Raw genomic sequence first — 15,586 nt, 5'->3', positions numbered from 1 at the left:
ATAGACACCTAATGTAGAGGTAGAATTGACCCTAATATGTTGTTGTATTGATTGTCATTGATGACTAAGGTGTTGTTTAGTTATACTTATTAATAAATATTTATGAAAGTAAAAAATGAAATTGTAAAATGAATTAAGTTTTTTCAAAAGTTGATATTATTTTATGTATTTTATTATTTTTTTAAAAATATTTTTATTTATAAAAGAGTATAGATTATTTTTAGGAGATATTTTTTTATATTAATTTTCTTATTTTATAAGGATTTATTTAAAAGTTTATTTAAACTAGGTTTAATACTAATTTTATCAAAATTTTGTCTAGGTAAATGAAAAAGATGTGATTAGATTTAAATGATTTTAAAACATGAATAATAATAATAATAATAATAATAATAACTAAAGATTTGTAAGATTTTAACTTAGAATTTAATCACAGATAAATTTAAGATGTCTAATTTTGTTTATTTAATCACTAAGATATTAATAAATTCTTTTATAGCATGTATTTTTTCCTAAATCACAAGTATTCTAAAATTATTATTTTATGATCATATAATAGTAATAATTTTATTTAAATACTTGATATATAATATTAATTTATACAAATTAATAATATATCACATTTTATTATATATTTGTTAATAATTCAATAAATTAAAAATAACAAATAAATTTTAATAATTATATGTTAAAAATAAATATAAGCTATCAAATTAGAAAAAAAGAGAGACTAAAATCACATTTAAACTAATATGCGAAGACAAAAAATGTAATTAACTCAAATGAAAGAATACAGGGAAGTGGAGACGGGGTAGTTGCTGGCAGCGAGTGGCAGCACGTGCAAAGGACCTTCCGACACGAATATGAAGACCAAACTCACATTTTGCTTCCCACAGACAAAATTCCCCTTCCCCTTCCTCTGGGAAGAGAGGTAGGCCTCTCTCTCTCTCTCTGGCTTCCCAATTTGTCTTTGCTATGAAGATGATGATCCTTTCATTCTCCAAGTGAGTCTCTTTCAACTTCTACCCTTCCATGCTTCTCTTTAACTATCCTCTTTTTGCCGATTCAATGCTAACTTGTCAAAAATTGCTAATTTATACTTTTCTTATAACCCCAGATACCGATTCACTCGTATCACTCACTTTCGATTCCCTTACATCTCCCCCCCTTTGAACTTCTGTTTTTGTTTATTAAATATTGTTATTATTTTGTTCAATTTGTATTCTCATTAAGTTTAATTATTGAAATATTGACATACTGCTCAGGTTCTGATAAATTGGGCCCTCTTGAATTAATGTTTTGCTTCAGTTTTTGTTAATTTGTTGCTTTATATTATGGAGCACCTTCCTGTTGAAGTGATTGGTAAAATATTATCACGTCTTGGTTCTGCCCGGGATCTTGTGATTGCTTCCTCAACTTGCAAGAAATGGAGGGAAGCATGGTACAATCACCTCCACACTCTTTCATTCAATTCATGTGATTGCCCCCTCTATAATGAATTAACCTCTAGTAGGTTGGAAATACTCATCACTCAGACAATCTTCCAAACCAAGGCATTGAAGTACTTGACCATTTTCATGGATGTTGATCGTGTGTTTTCTGCTGCTCCAGTCATTGCCTGGCTTATGTATACCAGGGATTCCTTGCGCCAATTACGGTTTAATGTGAGGATAACCCCTAATTTCAACATCATTGAAAAATGCAGCAGGCAAAGATTGCAAGTGTTGGCCTTGGCTCGCAATTCTATAACGGGTGTTGAGCCTAGTTATTTGAAATTTCCTTGCTTGAAGTCGCTTTCGTTGAGTTTTGTTAGCATCTCAGCGCTGGATTTGAGTCTTCTGCTCTCTGTGTGTCCAAGACTTGAGACCTTGGCCGTGGTTGCTCCCGAAATCGCAATATCGGATTCGCAGGCTTCTGTGGAGCTTAGTAGCTTTTCTTTGAAGGATTTCTTCATTGAATCATTTAGTTCAGATAAATTTTTATTGGAAGCGGACTTGCTTGAAAAGCTTCATTTAAAAGATTGTACCTTTGAGGTTTTTGAACTGGTGGGAAAGGGAACGTTGAAAGTGTTAAAGATTGATGATGTGAGTGTCATCCATCTTAATATTGAGGAGAGCACAGAAAACCTTGAGATTGTAGATGTTTGTAAGTTTATTATATGGCCAAAATTTTATCATATGATCTCAAGGGCATCGAAGTTACTTAAGCTTCGACTGTGGGGTGTTGTTTTTGATGATGAGGATGAGGTTGTTGATATAGAGACAATTTCTGTTTGTTTTCCTCAATTAAAGCATTTGTCCTTAAGTTATGATTTAAGAGATGGAATACTTCATTATGGCTTGCAGGGTTTGTCTTGTTTGACGAATGTGGTGGTGTTAGAGCTTGGATGGACTTCAATCAGTGATCTTTTCTCAGTATGGGTGGCTGGACTTTTGGAAGGATGTCCCAATTTGAAAAGATTGGTCATTTATGGTTTTGTTTCAGAGGTCAAACCATATGAAGAGTGTCAAAAATTTGCCAATTTTTCTGAATTCATTCTTCAACTTGGAAGAAAATACAGGCATGTAAAGTTTGAGTTTGAATATGAGTAGTGGATTTTGCCGCACTTGTCTAATCTCTGTCAAAGTCAGTGGTTTTATATCATTCACAAATAAGGTACTTGCATTTCTCAAGAGTTTCTTATATCCATTTCTTCAATGGTGAATCACAGGAATTCTGCAATTGTAAAGCTATAGATTTTTTTTTCTAAAAGAGAGAATTTTAGTTTCCATCACAACCCTTTCTTTCTATTCTTGGTTATTATTTTGTAGAAAGAGATAGAGGGAACCTCAGTTACTTTTACGTAATTGAAAGTGACTGCCCAGCAAATGTTTGCTGTTCCTTGTGGATCATTCAGTGGATAGTCTGCATCGTGTTGTGTGCTCTTTCTTTTCTAAACACAGTCGCGAGTTTATTAATGGCCGTAATTAGAATGCGTTTAAATCTTCCATTAACTACATGAATGGAGTTTGATTGTCTAATCTTGATACTTAGGGACATAATGAACCTGTCCATATTAAAGCCGCCCATGGTTGATGTTCCTGTTTCTAACACCTCACATGTATATTTAGTAGCCCTCCCCTTCTTTGTCTTCCTCTTTTGGGGATTTGGGAGCTCTCAGAATTTCATTGTTCTTTTTATCAAATGTCAAGAATCAAAATTAAATATTTCATCCTTTACGTGCAATGTTTATTCTTTAGACATTAGGCCTTTAGACCTCTTGGACGTCCTGTTAGAGGACTAATCATCTGTTCATCGTAATTAAGGAATTAATTTTTCATTACTTGTATGCATGTATAACAAACGATCAGAAACTAAACGAGGGTGTGGTAAGCAAAAAGAACGGTAGACACGTAGTTTACAGACGATGAAAATGCCATCAATAATACAACAGCTATATTTTACACTTGAGTAACTAGTCATCATTTGAAAAGAGTCATCTAAATTGGACGATCCAATCATTCGTCTTGAACTTGAGAAATTTGGCAGCTTGGCCCTCAAATTCATAATTCCTTCGTTTTGATTCTGTCTGTTTCTTCAATTGGCTTTGACTTATTTTTATTCTTCCCTCTTGATTTGCGTCATTGACTTGTCTTTGTTTAACCACACAAGAAGATGCACCATAACCATCTTCTGTGCGCACAAAAATCCAAGGAGTTCACTGCTTACCATGCAGTTTCTTCATAAAGGACAGCTCAGGTTCCTTCTGAGCGCTCTCAGTTTCTCTTTCGCCTGCTGAACTTTGGTTTGAACTCTCACGTTCACTTCCTCAAAACACTGCTGCAAGTGATCAGAAGATAGTAAATATGTGGTTTTAAGTAATTTGCTTCAAAGTAAGGGTGGCGTTTGTCATGACTAGATCATATGACTAAATTTCCAGAGAACCTTTGTTAGTGTGTTTAGTTGAAAAGGAGAGATATAAGAAAGTGGGAGTTCTGTTATGGATTTTTCGCATGGGAATTAAAACAATCATATTAAGTTGCACACAATGTTAACAGCCAGAACTGTATAGATATTATACTACTTTTCATAATGGATGGTTTTACTTTTAATAATGCTCATGCAACTTGAAAAGACACTGCTAAATCAATGCTTTTCTACCCCTATTGTGAATTGTAATTAGATCATCATCGGTTACTGGTTACCTGTTGCTTTCTTCTCCTCTCGAGCTCTGCCTGAGAAATAGAAGCACGATACTTGTCAGTATAATCGAATTACCAATACCAAAGAACAACAAAGGAAAACATTAATTCAACATTCTGCAAAAGTTCATGACTTTTGGCAGTTACCAGCGCCTGTTTCAGTTGGGCATTTTCTTCTCTTAATTGGTTCAGTTCTGCTTCCAACTCAACTGTGTATGCCTGCCATGACAAGAACGGACAAAAGTTCATCAAAGCGAGCTCCATGTTTAAAAAATCTTTCGTCAAATATTAACTAAAATGTTACAAACAAACACTATTCATTTAAACAAGTTTAAAATTTCTTATCCCTCCGATATAATACCATTACTTTAGTAAGAATTCATTGTGGGGGGGGGGGGGTGTTTCGAAGAACTCGAAGCTTCTTGAAACCGAGTCTCTGGTCTCTAATAACACTTAAACTAGTATGTTTTATTTACTTCATATTTCTTATATTCATGTTTTATGTAATAAGACAATGTTCAGGTTACACCAAGTCTATGCAAGAACTCACCAAGTGAAAAACTCAATGAGCCTCATAGCTAGCAGCTACGCGGTCCTTTATTTACATCTCTAAATCCAAGCTAACTAAAAATTAAATCAATCGGCATTTATCAATTAGAACCACAATTTTGATAAGACCAAGTGGATAGTCAGTACCCTCCCGTTTATTTTTATTTGTCATCTAAGGATATAACAATAGACAAAAAAAATAAACTTCTCATTTTTATTAAAATTATTTATAATTTTTAAAGATGTTCTTTATCTCTCTTATTTATTACTTCAACTTTATATATATATATATATATATAAAAAATCATAGACAAAGTTGCATTTCCTAGCTATAAAATATTTCTGCTTCTAATTCCTTAAAACATTGATACACCATCAATTCTTTAAACTAATTTATGTTCACGTGTATACTATCAATGATGTATCAACTTTCCTGTCCTAGTTCACTCAAGATTATCTATAGGAACCATAAAACCTGGAGGCTAGGAATATTATAATACGATATATATCTTAGATTATATGAAGGCATCATCAACAGGATTTATATAACTAGCCATTGCATTGATAAAACTTGTGACCTGTTTTCTGGCTCTAGATCGAGCAGCTGATTCTCTATTCTTGATCATCCTTCTCTGCCTTCTCTCCACCACCTTTTCCACAGGACCATCTACCATCCTCTTTCTACCTCTCAAACCACCCATGTCAAGCCCAAATTGACCACCAGAGTTCTCATTCCCCATCCCATCAGATGAATTAGCTGGGCTCACAGGTGCACCCATTCCCATGGAGGGTGCTACCCCATACCCACCCCCTCCAAAGCAAACCCCTTGTGGAGGAGGGTACCCACCACCACCACCATCCCTTTTACCATTTCCAGCATACCCAGAAACCTCTCCAACTTGATAAGGAGGTGCAACCACATTATTCACTACACCACCACCAATAACATGACTTCCAACAAAAGAAGGACCCATTGTCATTGTAGCGTTATTACTTGGGTAATGATGAGAGTGAGGGAGCGGTGGTTGCACGCATGGTTCCCGAACTACCCCTGCTTTAACCAAAAAATCCTCCAAAGTCATCTCACCAAAAGTGGGTTGACGAGGGGCAGAATCAGTATTCTGAACGTTGTTGTTGCTGCTGTTATTGTTTTCCTTTTGTATCTCAGACCAAACTTGGTCCACTGTTTTTCTACAAAGTGGTGCAGGAATGGATAGTGAAGGTTGGCGAGGTAGACTTGGTTGCTTCCTTATCATTGTGGTTCCTTTGTCTATGTTGTTATTAGTTTGGGAGTTGGAAGAATTTATTATTATTCCTTGGTTCTCTTCAGCGTTCCAAATGCTGCTTAAGAACTCGTCCATGTTCATGGACCCGAAGTTCTTGCCACTCTCACATAGACTGTGTTGGAACTCGTCTAGTGTGAGAGAGTATATTGATGATTGTCTTCCAAGTGACGATGACAATGGAGAGTGATGGTTCTTGTGTTCCACCACGCCCTGTGCGTTCATCTCGTTCTCCTCAACCACCATCTTTGTGCTGAAAAATGAAAATATATCCATGTTATTTGTCAGTACGCGAAAATAATGAAGCTGAATTGGTAACATAATAAAAGGTGGTGTGATGCTACTACAGTAAAAATTACAAATGCAAGATTTTCAAACCAGTGTAAACTTAGGCTAAATAATGTGTTGACAAATAAGTGTAATTGTAAGCTCAAGACTAAACCAACGCCAGCTTTCTCTTAGTTAAGAACCTTACAAATATAAGATGTCAACGAGCCTTCAGGTCTGTTTGTATCCTCATTCAGAAGATATTAAGCTTTCCACTTTTATTATTATTTTTTATAAATAATGTAAATAAAAAAAATTTACCCACAACATGTGTGGGTGTCTTTATGAATTTTAAAATTTAGGATAAAACAATATATTTTTTGAAATATTTTACCCATTTATCATAAATGATAATAATGTATTAAAATTTTAAAATGTGAAAATAATTTCATGTAAATAAAGATATTAATTATACTTTTAATTTGTATATTATTTTACATGGGCAGATAAAAAAAGCAGAAGTAATACTTCCTGGATAAAATTTATATGAATAATCCTCAATAATGTATGTTAATAAGTGAAATTTACATAAAACTAATTCAATCACATAAAATATAAAAAATATATTCCAATTCCTCCATATTCTCATAAATGCGAATTTCATTATTAGTATTGAAAATTGAGTAATGTTACTCTCATTTCAAATTTTACAATAATTTTGCAATAAAAGAAAGAGATAAGAGAAGAGAAAAAGGTGTGAAATAATGATAGAAAGAAATAAAAAATTATTAAAATATAAAGTAAAAAGAATACTATTGCTTCTAAAATTAAATTATATTATCTTTAAAAGAACAGAAATAGTTTTCAATTTGTATAACTGGTATTTTCAATACAACAGTTGGTGAGTAGGTATTTCACATGGGGGTTGGTGGACCTCCATCATACTCAATTATTCATTTTTCTCGGCTTTGGGTGCACCAAGATTCTTTACAAATACCTTACTTCATTTAATATTATCCAAAACCAAATTCCACTGAACTTCACGCAGAAAATCCACTATTTCACAGGACATTACCGGTCTATGCAAAAACGAAGCAATTATTGGTTTCATTCACCACAGAACAGCGCTGCAGGCTTGGAACCTTCTCGCTGCATAGCTAAATATACATAACTTAATTCAATAAGCTCTTCGTAGGTAATTTTTTTTAATATTAAAGTAAAAGAAGTTGTTTTAATAAGTTATATTAAAAGCCTTATTAAAATGAATTAAAAATTTGTACATAAAATCTTCTAACCTAAGTAATCTAAGGAGAACAAATTTAAAATTACAAATTGGAGCTCCTTTATCTTTACACAGCTCCCTGAGTTCCTGGACCTGCTTTACTTCTTATTTACAACTAATATTTGTGCCAAAATAAAAGAGGTAGGTTTATGTTTAGGTTTGGCTCGAAGAAATATTCCTTAAAATATCAATGATTAAAATTAAAAACAAATGAAATCGTCATTTTCCGTTTTCAAGTTTCCTACAGGCTACAGCTATGTTTCAGCATAGCTTGAGCCGATTGCTAAAGAAAAGAAAATCTTTATTCACTTGCCTTGAAAATTATTACAAAATTATGGGATGAAGATATGTAATTAATCTTAATCCTTTGAACAAAAAGTATACATTTACTACTGAGGAATATTTGGTGGGTAGAAAGTTCGATGCTGTTTGACGTTGAAGGAAAAGAATCTTTCCTCCTTTGGAAATCACTTAGTGGCCGAAATTCATACAGATGTAGAGAACATCATTAACATAATTAAAAATGATGAGACAACCTAATAATCTACGACAAACATGACAAAGAGAAGAGCCATTCTCTTATCGATGCAACTGAGGTAAAAATAACTATAATTCATAAATATTTAATATCAATATCTATTTAACATTTTTTATTCATCACATTATATTTACCATTTTTTCTCTCTTCTTTCTCTCTCAGGTGGCAACAAAAAAATTTCTGATTACTAAAAATTAAAAATATGATCTACAACCATAGTTAACTACATAATAGATAGGGAAATAGATACCTGGAAGTTCAAGTTCGATCGAATGCGAGGATCGATGAAGTTCCTTTCGTAGCAGTGGCAAAGTTACAGAGCTTAATAATTATGATACTGAGGATGAGATGTTTGTGTTGAGTTTGAGCAGAGACCGCACCAACACAGTGTTTGTTGAATTTTATTTAAAACAAACGCAAACTCAGAAAGAGGTAGCTATAAGGAACAATGCCCTGCAACTTAAGGGACCATCTTCCTCTAAATGATTCATTGCGCGTAAGGGTACCCCACAAAAAAAATGCATTAAATAATTAATTAAGAATTGTCAAATACCGCAATAGAGAGGAAATTTTGGAGGCCAAGTTCCCAACTCGATCACATCGCATGCCATTGCCACGTATGGGACAGGTGTCGCCTCTCAGCATTGTTTTAGTGCAGAGTATATTATGGGGTCAACACGTATTCATGTTTTTATTACAAATTTTTATATAAGAATTATTAACACTTTACGCTTTATGTTTTAAGCTAGACTTATTTAAGAATAAAAAAAATTAAAATATATTTCTTAAATTTTAATATTAAAAATAATATTATTTTATGTAATATAACAAAAGCACACGCAATTAAAGTATTGAGAAACAACGAGTAAAAATTATATATAAGTAAAAAAAAAAATTTTTTAATTCTCAGAGACTGAAAAATTGTGAACTCCTGGCTAATTAAGGTTCATGGATTATTTTCTTTTCTATACGAGCAGAACTTGATAAAAAAAATATATTTATTTGTAATTGTAACATGTTTGTTTATTTTTATAAACTAACTTTAATAAAGATATTGAGTATAGTTCGTAATTTACATATATCTTTTATATTTGGATTGATAAAAGAAAACGGAGGGAGTAATCAATTTTATTTAGCAGAATACAAGTACACATTAATTGTTTGCAAAAATGCTTCCAAAACTAAATGATTTTGGGCCGGGCATACTCCCTTACGTCTAAAATTTAAAATTCCGGGCAAGGTTGAAACAAGTTTGGGCTTAAAGGACTACTAATAATAAGATAATATTAACTTTTTAGTTGACAAAAAAAATATTATTATTTTGTACATTTTATCCCATGCAATGCAAGGTGATTTTTATGCCCATAATCGAGATTTTAATAAAATACACAAGGACTACTAATAATAATAAAAGTAATTTGAAGTCTCTGTAAAAGAAATATAAAATGCCAACGTTGACCTCTCCTGACACAGAAAGTTTAGTTCCTACTTAAAAGTGACTTTAATAGTAGAATCACTCGTACCATCAGCATGAGCGAACAAGTGACCAGCACCTTGAAGCTCATGAGTCATGATACTGAATCCATGGAAGCTTTTGTGCAATGTATTGCACTTTAACAGGCACTATCAAATCTTCATCTCCTTGCCAAATGTGGACCGAATCTTCATTATTTAGAAATGGATTTTCCAAATCCAAAGGACTCCCAGCTACCAAATCCAAGAATTAAGTCTCGGTGGACAGTTTCATGTTCTCCTTGCTGTCTTACCTGAGCCTATGGATGCCACATAATGTATATATTGATCATTAGGGGCTGGAAAGGATAAAGGATAAAAATTTCATGTCAATTTTCCAATGTATAGATAGGAAATAAAACAACTATATAATTCTATGCAAAGGAGTGATGCTAAGACATAAACTAAAAGTTTATAAACCTTGATTAACGAGTTTTGGGCTATATTTTTCCCACAGTAATCCATGTATAAACTAAATGATAAAAACCAAAAAGGTTTATCAAGAAGTCTAATATTTTCCCCAACTACTAATTTGATACTAATAAATGAATGAATGATAATTATTTAAATAATCCAGTCTTTTCCAAATGTAGTCCTGGTTACAGAAAGTGTAAATTCTAATTAGAGTCGGGTATATCATACAAGACCTTGCTCAGTTGCTCTAAATGATTATTATGGTTCTACTGAAATTAAAATTTGGCTTTTGATGGAGTTATGCAGTGCTTCAAATGCAGCATTAAACAATTAGACAAACACATTTTGGATGGTTAAGTTCTGATCTAGGTACACAACAGTCACCGACAAATAGCAAAATCAATTGGTATGAATCTAACCAATTGATTCTTTCATTCTATAAACCACATAACACATGATTCTTTCCACCAAACCTTTTAGGCATAAGTTCTTTGTCTTGAAGGGTAAAAAGATCTGCACTATCAGCAATTAAACAAGAAGCTGGGAACCATTTTTGAGTGTTCCATCATAAGTTAGCCACGGTATGTAGTGAGCAACACAAGCTGTCCACTGATCTTGTAGTTTTGTTGGAAAAATACTTCACTAGTTAATTTTGCGGGAAGACCAGTCCACCAGTAGTTCACAAGTGATGCTGTGAGCATTGCACTTGCTAACCTGTCACCATTGAAAAAGCAAAGGGTTAGAGAGTGAGGAGAGTCCTAATTTCACTAATATCCAAAGAAATCATATATTTTGTATCTTACACTCTAGAAGATATTGGTATATAGCAATTGGGATTTAAGGTTCATCAATAAAAAAACCATTATTTCCTTTAGAATCCGATCCAGTTCCATCATGTGCTGTATATTTTAATATATCTACCTCTGCAACAGAACAATGAACAGTTCATTTCAGAGAAAATTTTATCCATCAAAGATGTGTGATGCCTACATGCGAAGCCTGGATTTCATTTATTCTTCTATTCACTCTATTCTTTGCAAATTCAGCCCCTAATTACATTTATCACCATAGAAAAGTACAATTACCTCACCCAATTTCGAGCAGCCTAGATCAGAACTCTGCCTAATCTTGTATCATTCACACCACTGAAGTATAAATTTAAGCAAGAGGATGCAAACATTTAATTTTCATACCATTTTTTTTTCAAAATTTTTTTTTTTCCCGTTTAGCCAACAAAATTACATTTAACCTGAATAAATCATACCTGTGGGGATGTACTTAAGGCACCTCTAAACAACTTGGCCACCCAAAGAGAAACCTATTATGTTGAATTTGAAACCTAGTCCTAATTTATCAGCAAGTCCTTCTACATCTAGTGCCAGACTTTTTACTGTTTGATTTGGATGAGGATCACTTTCCCCATAACCAGGCCTATCAAAAGATAGTGTAGAACCCCAAGTCCTCAGTAACTTCCTGTGCAATCCCACCATAAATTCAAATACTACAATTCCAAAGATAGCAGAGAATGTCATGAAAGCAATAATAATAAATATAATAATAATAAATAAATAAATAATTGTAGCATAGGCATCATGCCTGCAAGCATCAAAACCATGAACAAAGACTATTTTATGCTTGGTCACTTGTTTTGGAACACCATGCCTCTATCTTTGTAGGCTGAATTCCTTCCATTTCTTAGTTTGATTCTGGGTGCAGTTATAGGAGGTCCACTAGGAGAGCCACATATACTGGGAGGAGGATGTTGAATAGCTTGATAAGCCATGCTACAAATCCAATGAACAACACTGTCACTGATGTTCTAAAAATTCCTAAGAAAATGTAACCTCAAACTAAAAAGGAAAACAAAAATAATAAAATAGAATTTCAAAGAAAATAACTGTGCAATCTATATTAATTTAATACTCTCTTACTAATAAATAAAATAAAAGGTGAGGATAATTCTACGTAGACATGAGAAAATGAATGTTAGTGCATTCTAAATATGCAAATCCACATTTGTTCAACAAACAGAATGTGTTACTTGAATGGAGCTAAATTGAAATGTTTTTGTTTGAATTTCTTGTATGAGTGTTGGTTGATGTTGCAGAATTCTTTTTATTTACTTTCCTCTCCATTTTTCAATCTTTTTTTATTGAAGGAAAAATAATTAACCTGTACATTGTGTTATTGTTTTTTTTTTTATTAATTTATGAGTTTTGTTTCATTAAGTTAGGAAAATATTTAGTAAATATTCTTTTAGGTGTATATACTTAATGAAATATAATTAATATAAATAGCAAGTGATGAAATAAGATAAAACGAGAAAAATAATATATATATATATATATATATATAAAATAAATTATCTTTTATTGTTATATTTTTTAATTATTAAAAGATAAGTATAAAGATATATTAAAACTTTGAGATAAATATTGACTATATTAAAATATTTATAAATTAAAATTAATTGAATTATTAAGACAACGTCAGTTTGAGTGATAAGAACAAAACATGTGATTGTAAGTGTAGTGTTCATATGAAGCAATAGAAAATTGCTTCCTTATTATTCTTAGATGAAAGTAAGAATGGGTTGGCCTTGTGGAATTTTAACTCAAAAGAAAAAAATTATCACAAATTCGAATACATGCCACAATAATAATGGAACGGATTCAAAACAGAAACAGGAAAAAAAAAAACCCTAAATTTAATTTTAAATATGAAAGTAAGTATGATTTTATTTTTAAATATAACATACACTTTTAAATACAACTATCAAAATAACTAATATAAAAAAAATTATATCAATTTAATTTAAATCGATATAACAATTACTTTCTATATAAGTTTTAATTGAACTAATATAAAAGGTTAAAAAAATAGAAAAATGAAAAAATGTTAAAATTTTAACGTCGAAATCTTTATTAGAGTTAAATAAAATAAATATATAATTTGTATAAATTAAAATTTAATATTAAAAGTAATATCATTTCAAAAGTAAAAAATTGCGTCACTTTGTAAAAGATAGGACTATAAGAGTTAAAAGTTATAAAATTTTTTACTTTGATTGTTTTAGAATTGATGTAAAAAAAATTTATCTCGTTAATTATTAAAAATATAACTATAAAAGTTAAAAATTATAAAACTTTTTACTTTGATTGTTTTAGAATTAATGTAGAAAGTATTTATGATGTTAATTATTTTTAAAACTGATATAAAATAAATTTAAAATAAAATATTTCAAAAGTGCATGTCAATAAAATAATTGACAAAAATTAAATATTAATATCAACACTACATATCTTTGATTTGCAGACTCAATATAAAGTAAATCCTGAATAAATTATTTGTTAAATTATCAAACAAACATTAACATTATTGATAAACATTAATGGAAAGAACATTTTTACATTAGTTAGTTAAATAATTAATATAAATTGTCGTTATTATATGACTTATATTTACATAAGTTTATCAATCCATATTTTGTAGCTGCTGGTCAATTACTTACTTATTTATAATTATGAATAAGAGCGAAAGGTAGATCGTTCTATCATTGCAATCATCCATCTTGTGTAACAAAGGATTTAGAGTATCTGATGTTTCAAGCATTAAAATCTCTTCTTCTACTGACAAAAATCTTTTTATGTGTTGTTTTCCCCTTCGTGATTGTCATCTTATCAAAATTGCAATTTGAAAAACCTTTACTGTCTAAGATTTTCACCCTTTCAAACGCCATAGGATTAGATTATATATACATTATCAATCATTTCACTAAGATTCGATCGTCCTGTCTTGCTAAAAATAGTACTTCTCAATCAAGTTCCTATAAGTACTTATTTAAAATTCAAATTATTTATTTAATGCAAATGCAATATATTAATATACGATATATTTATAGTATATTTAAATTTTCTATATCAATATATATAATTATTTATTTATATAATATACTATATTATTAGAATAAATACTCTTTTCCAATATTTAGACTAATTATTTTCTATTTAAAAAGAGACTTAATTCAATTCTAAACTGCTATATTGTATATCAATTTTCTGAGATATTTAAATTTTTGCTTAAGCTCAATATGCTTAAAATATTGAAACTGATAAATCCATTTTTTTATAATTTTTATATAAAAAAAAGTGTTGTTATGATTATTTTTTATTTTTTGGTTTATTTGAACGGCTTATTTGAATTCAATTAATTTGTTATTTTTTTAACAAGACAACACTAAATAATTTTCTGATTTAACCTACATGATATTTAGACTAATTTTTATTCATATAATATGAGATTAATCTATCCAACTATTAGTTTAAAGGTTTTATCAAATAAATAAATTTTATAAAAATAATAAAAATAAATAATTTATCATATTACTTTATTTAAACATATAACATATTTCAAAATATAAGTAAATAACATACTTATAAATATTAAAATTATATAAAATTTAACATATATAATCATAAAAATAATTCAACAATTGGATTGATAAATTTTAAATTTGATGAAAGGTTATTAAAATATATGTGTTTAAATTTGATATTTAGTATAATTAAATTTTGATTATATATATATGGGGTAGGATATTTTTACACTGGTGTAAGTTTAAAAACTCTTATATTCAATCTGAACCTTTCATTTAACTTATATCTAACGGGTTATAATTTATTACTTCACTGGCTGTTAGATATAAATTAAATAAAAATTTCAGATTAAATGTAAAAAATTTTAGACTTACACTAGTGTAAGAAGATACTTCTCATATATATATATATATATATATATATATATATATATATATATAACATTCATGTATTTAATAATTATCACTTTAATTTTGTAAAATTTAGTTGTGTCTGTAATTTAATAGAAACTGCATTTGGGTCTTTGAATTTTTAATATATTTACATTAACTCGTGTTATTAGTAATAATGCTTAATAAGTTGATAGAAAATTATCATTTTCAGACAGATTTTATATAGCACATTAAATAATAACTTGGCATGTTTATTGTAGTTGAACATTGAGATGAAAATTTTAAATAAATAAGAAAATGATAACTTTAGAATTTTGTATGAGAAAGTAATTTTTAATATTAAATTTAATAACTTTCCTTTTAAGTGTGATGCAATATTTTTTGAAAATGTGACCTGTTATTTAATGCAATAGATATTAAAACTTTAATTGTTATTTGATTGTAGGGATTAAATTTAAATATATTTGAGTGCCATTGCTTGTTAGCTCGTCAATGGAGCAAAATTTTCTCAATAAGAATAATGATTGACAGCTTTTTCTCACAGGTACATACTCTTTGAAAAGTTCAACGTGAATGTTGTTGTCTCTTTATCTCTAACAGGCATGATTGACAACTTTATATGTCGCAACCCTATTCTAGCAAGCAATACAGGCAACTTAATATATATATATATATATATATATGAAAGACATTAATTAAAAAAATATTTTAATATTTAAAAATAATAATTAATTATATTTGACATAAACTAATAATCATCAAATTTAAGCTATTGTAGGATGACAAGAATCA

General features: G+C 30.1%; 2 protein-coding genes and 1 pseudogene across 3 annotated transcripts; 1 reads left to right on the top strand and 2 right to left on the bottom strand.

Moving 5' to 3' along the window:
• Positions 1 to 892: 892 nt before the first annotated feature.
• Positions 893 to 2,873, top strand: LOC113862892 (F-box/LRR-repeat protein At1g67190-like). Of its 2 annotated transcripts, none has more exons than XM_027496176.1 (2): positions 893 to 1,004; positions 1,341 to 2,873. In XM_027496176.1, exon 2 carries the CDS (start codon positions 1,578 to 1,580, stop codon positions 2,589 to 2,591), a length of 1,014 nt encoding a protein of 337 aa, XP_027351977.1. In that variant the 5' UTR covers positions 893 to 1,004; positions 1,341 to 1,577; the 3' UTR covers positions 2,592 to 2,873. The 2 variants fall into 2 exon arrangements, with proteins under 2 accessions (XP_027351977.1, XP_027351976.1); XM_027496175.1 differs by having other exon boundaries at positions 1,266 to 2,873.
• A 630-nt stretch (positions 2,874 to 3,503) lies between these two features.
• On the bottom strand, positions 3,504 to 8,471 carry LOC113863523 (protein ABSCISIC ACID-INSENSITIVE 5-like). The gene is made up of 5 exons (XM_027497127.1): positions 8,351 to 8,471; positions 5,309 to 6,266; positions 4,329 to 4,400; positions 4,185 to 4,214; positions 3,504 to 3,819 (listed from the first exon to the last, which is right to left on the bottom strand). Exons 2-5 carry the CDS (start codon positions 6,257 to 6,259, stop codon positions 3,721 to 3,723), a joined length of 1,152 nt encoding a protein of 383 aa, XP_027352928.1. The 5' UTR covers positions 6,260 to 6,266; positions 8,351 to 8,471; the 3' UTR covers positions 3,504 to 3,720.
• Positions 8,472 to 9,585: 1,114 nt separating this feature from the next.
• LOC113860905 lies at positions 9,586 to 13,765 on the bottom strand (annotated as a pseudogene).
• Between the last annotated feature and the right edge of the window lie 1,821 nt (positions 13,766 to 15,586).

Source organism: Abrus precatorius, unplaced genomic scaffold, assembly GCF_003935025.1.
Source record: "Abrus precatorius isolate BTA unplaced genomic scaffold, Abrus_2018 Scaffold3, whole genome shotgun sequence".
NCBI classification, from domain to species: Eukaryota; Viridiplantae; Streptophyta; class Magnoliopsida; order Fabales; family Fabaceae; genus Abrus; species Abrus precatorius.
This window is presented reverse-complemented; position numbering and strand designations above follow the sequence as displayed.

Excerpts from the sequence above, each read along its gene's own strand:
- LOC113863523 (XM_027497127.1), bottom strand. The coding sequence starts at position 6,259 with ATGGTGGTTGAGGAGAACGAGATGAACGCACAGGGCGTGGTGGAACAC. Across the intron at positions 4,401-5,308 it reads GATCTAGAGCCAGAAAACAG|GCATACACAGTTGAGTTGGA; the intron begins GTCACAAGTTTT and ends TTGTCATGGCAG. Across the intron at positions 3,820-4,184 it reads AGAGGAGAAGAAAGCAACAG|CAGTGTTTTGAGGAAGTGAA; the intron begins GTAACCAGTAAC and ends GATCACTTGCAG.
- LOC113862892 (XM_027496175.1), top strand. The coding sequence starts at position 1,335 with ATGGAGCACCTTCCTGTTGAAGTGATTGGTAAAATATTATCACGTCTT.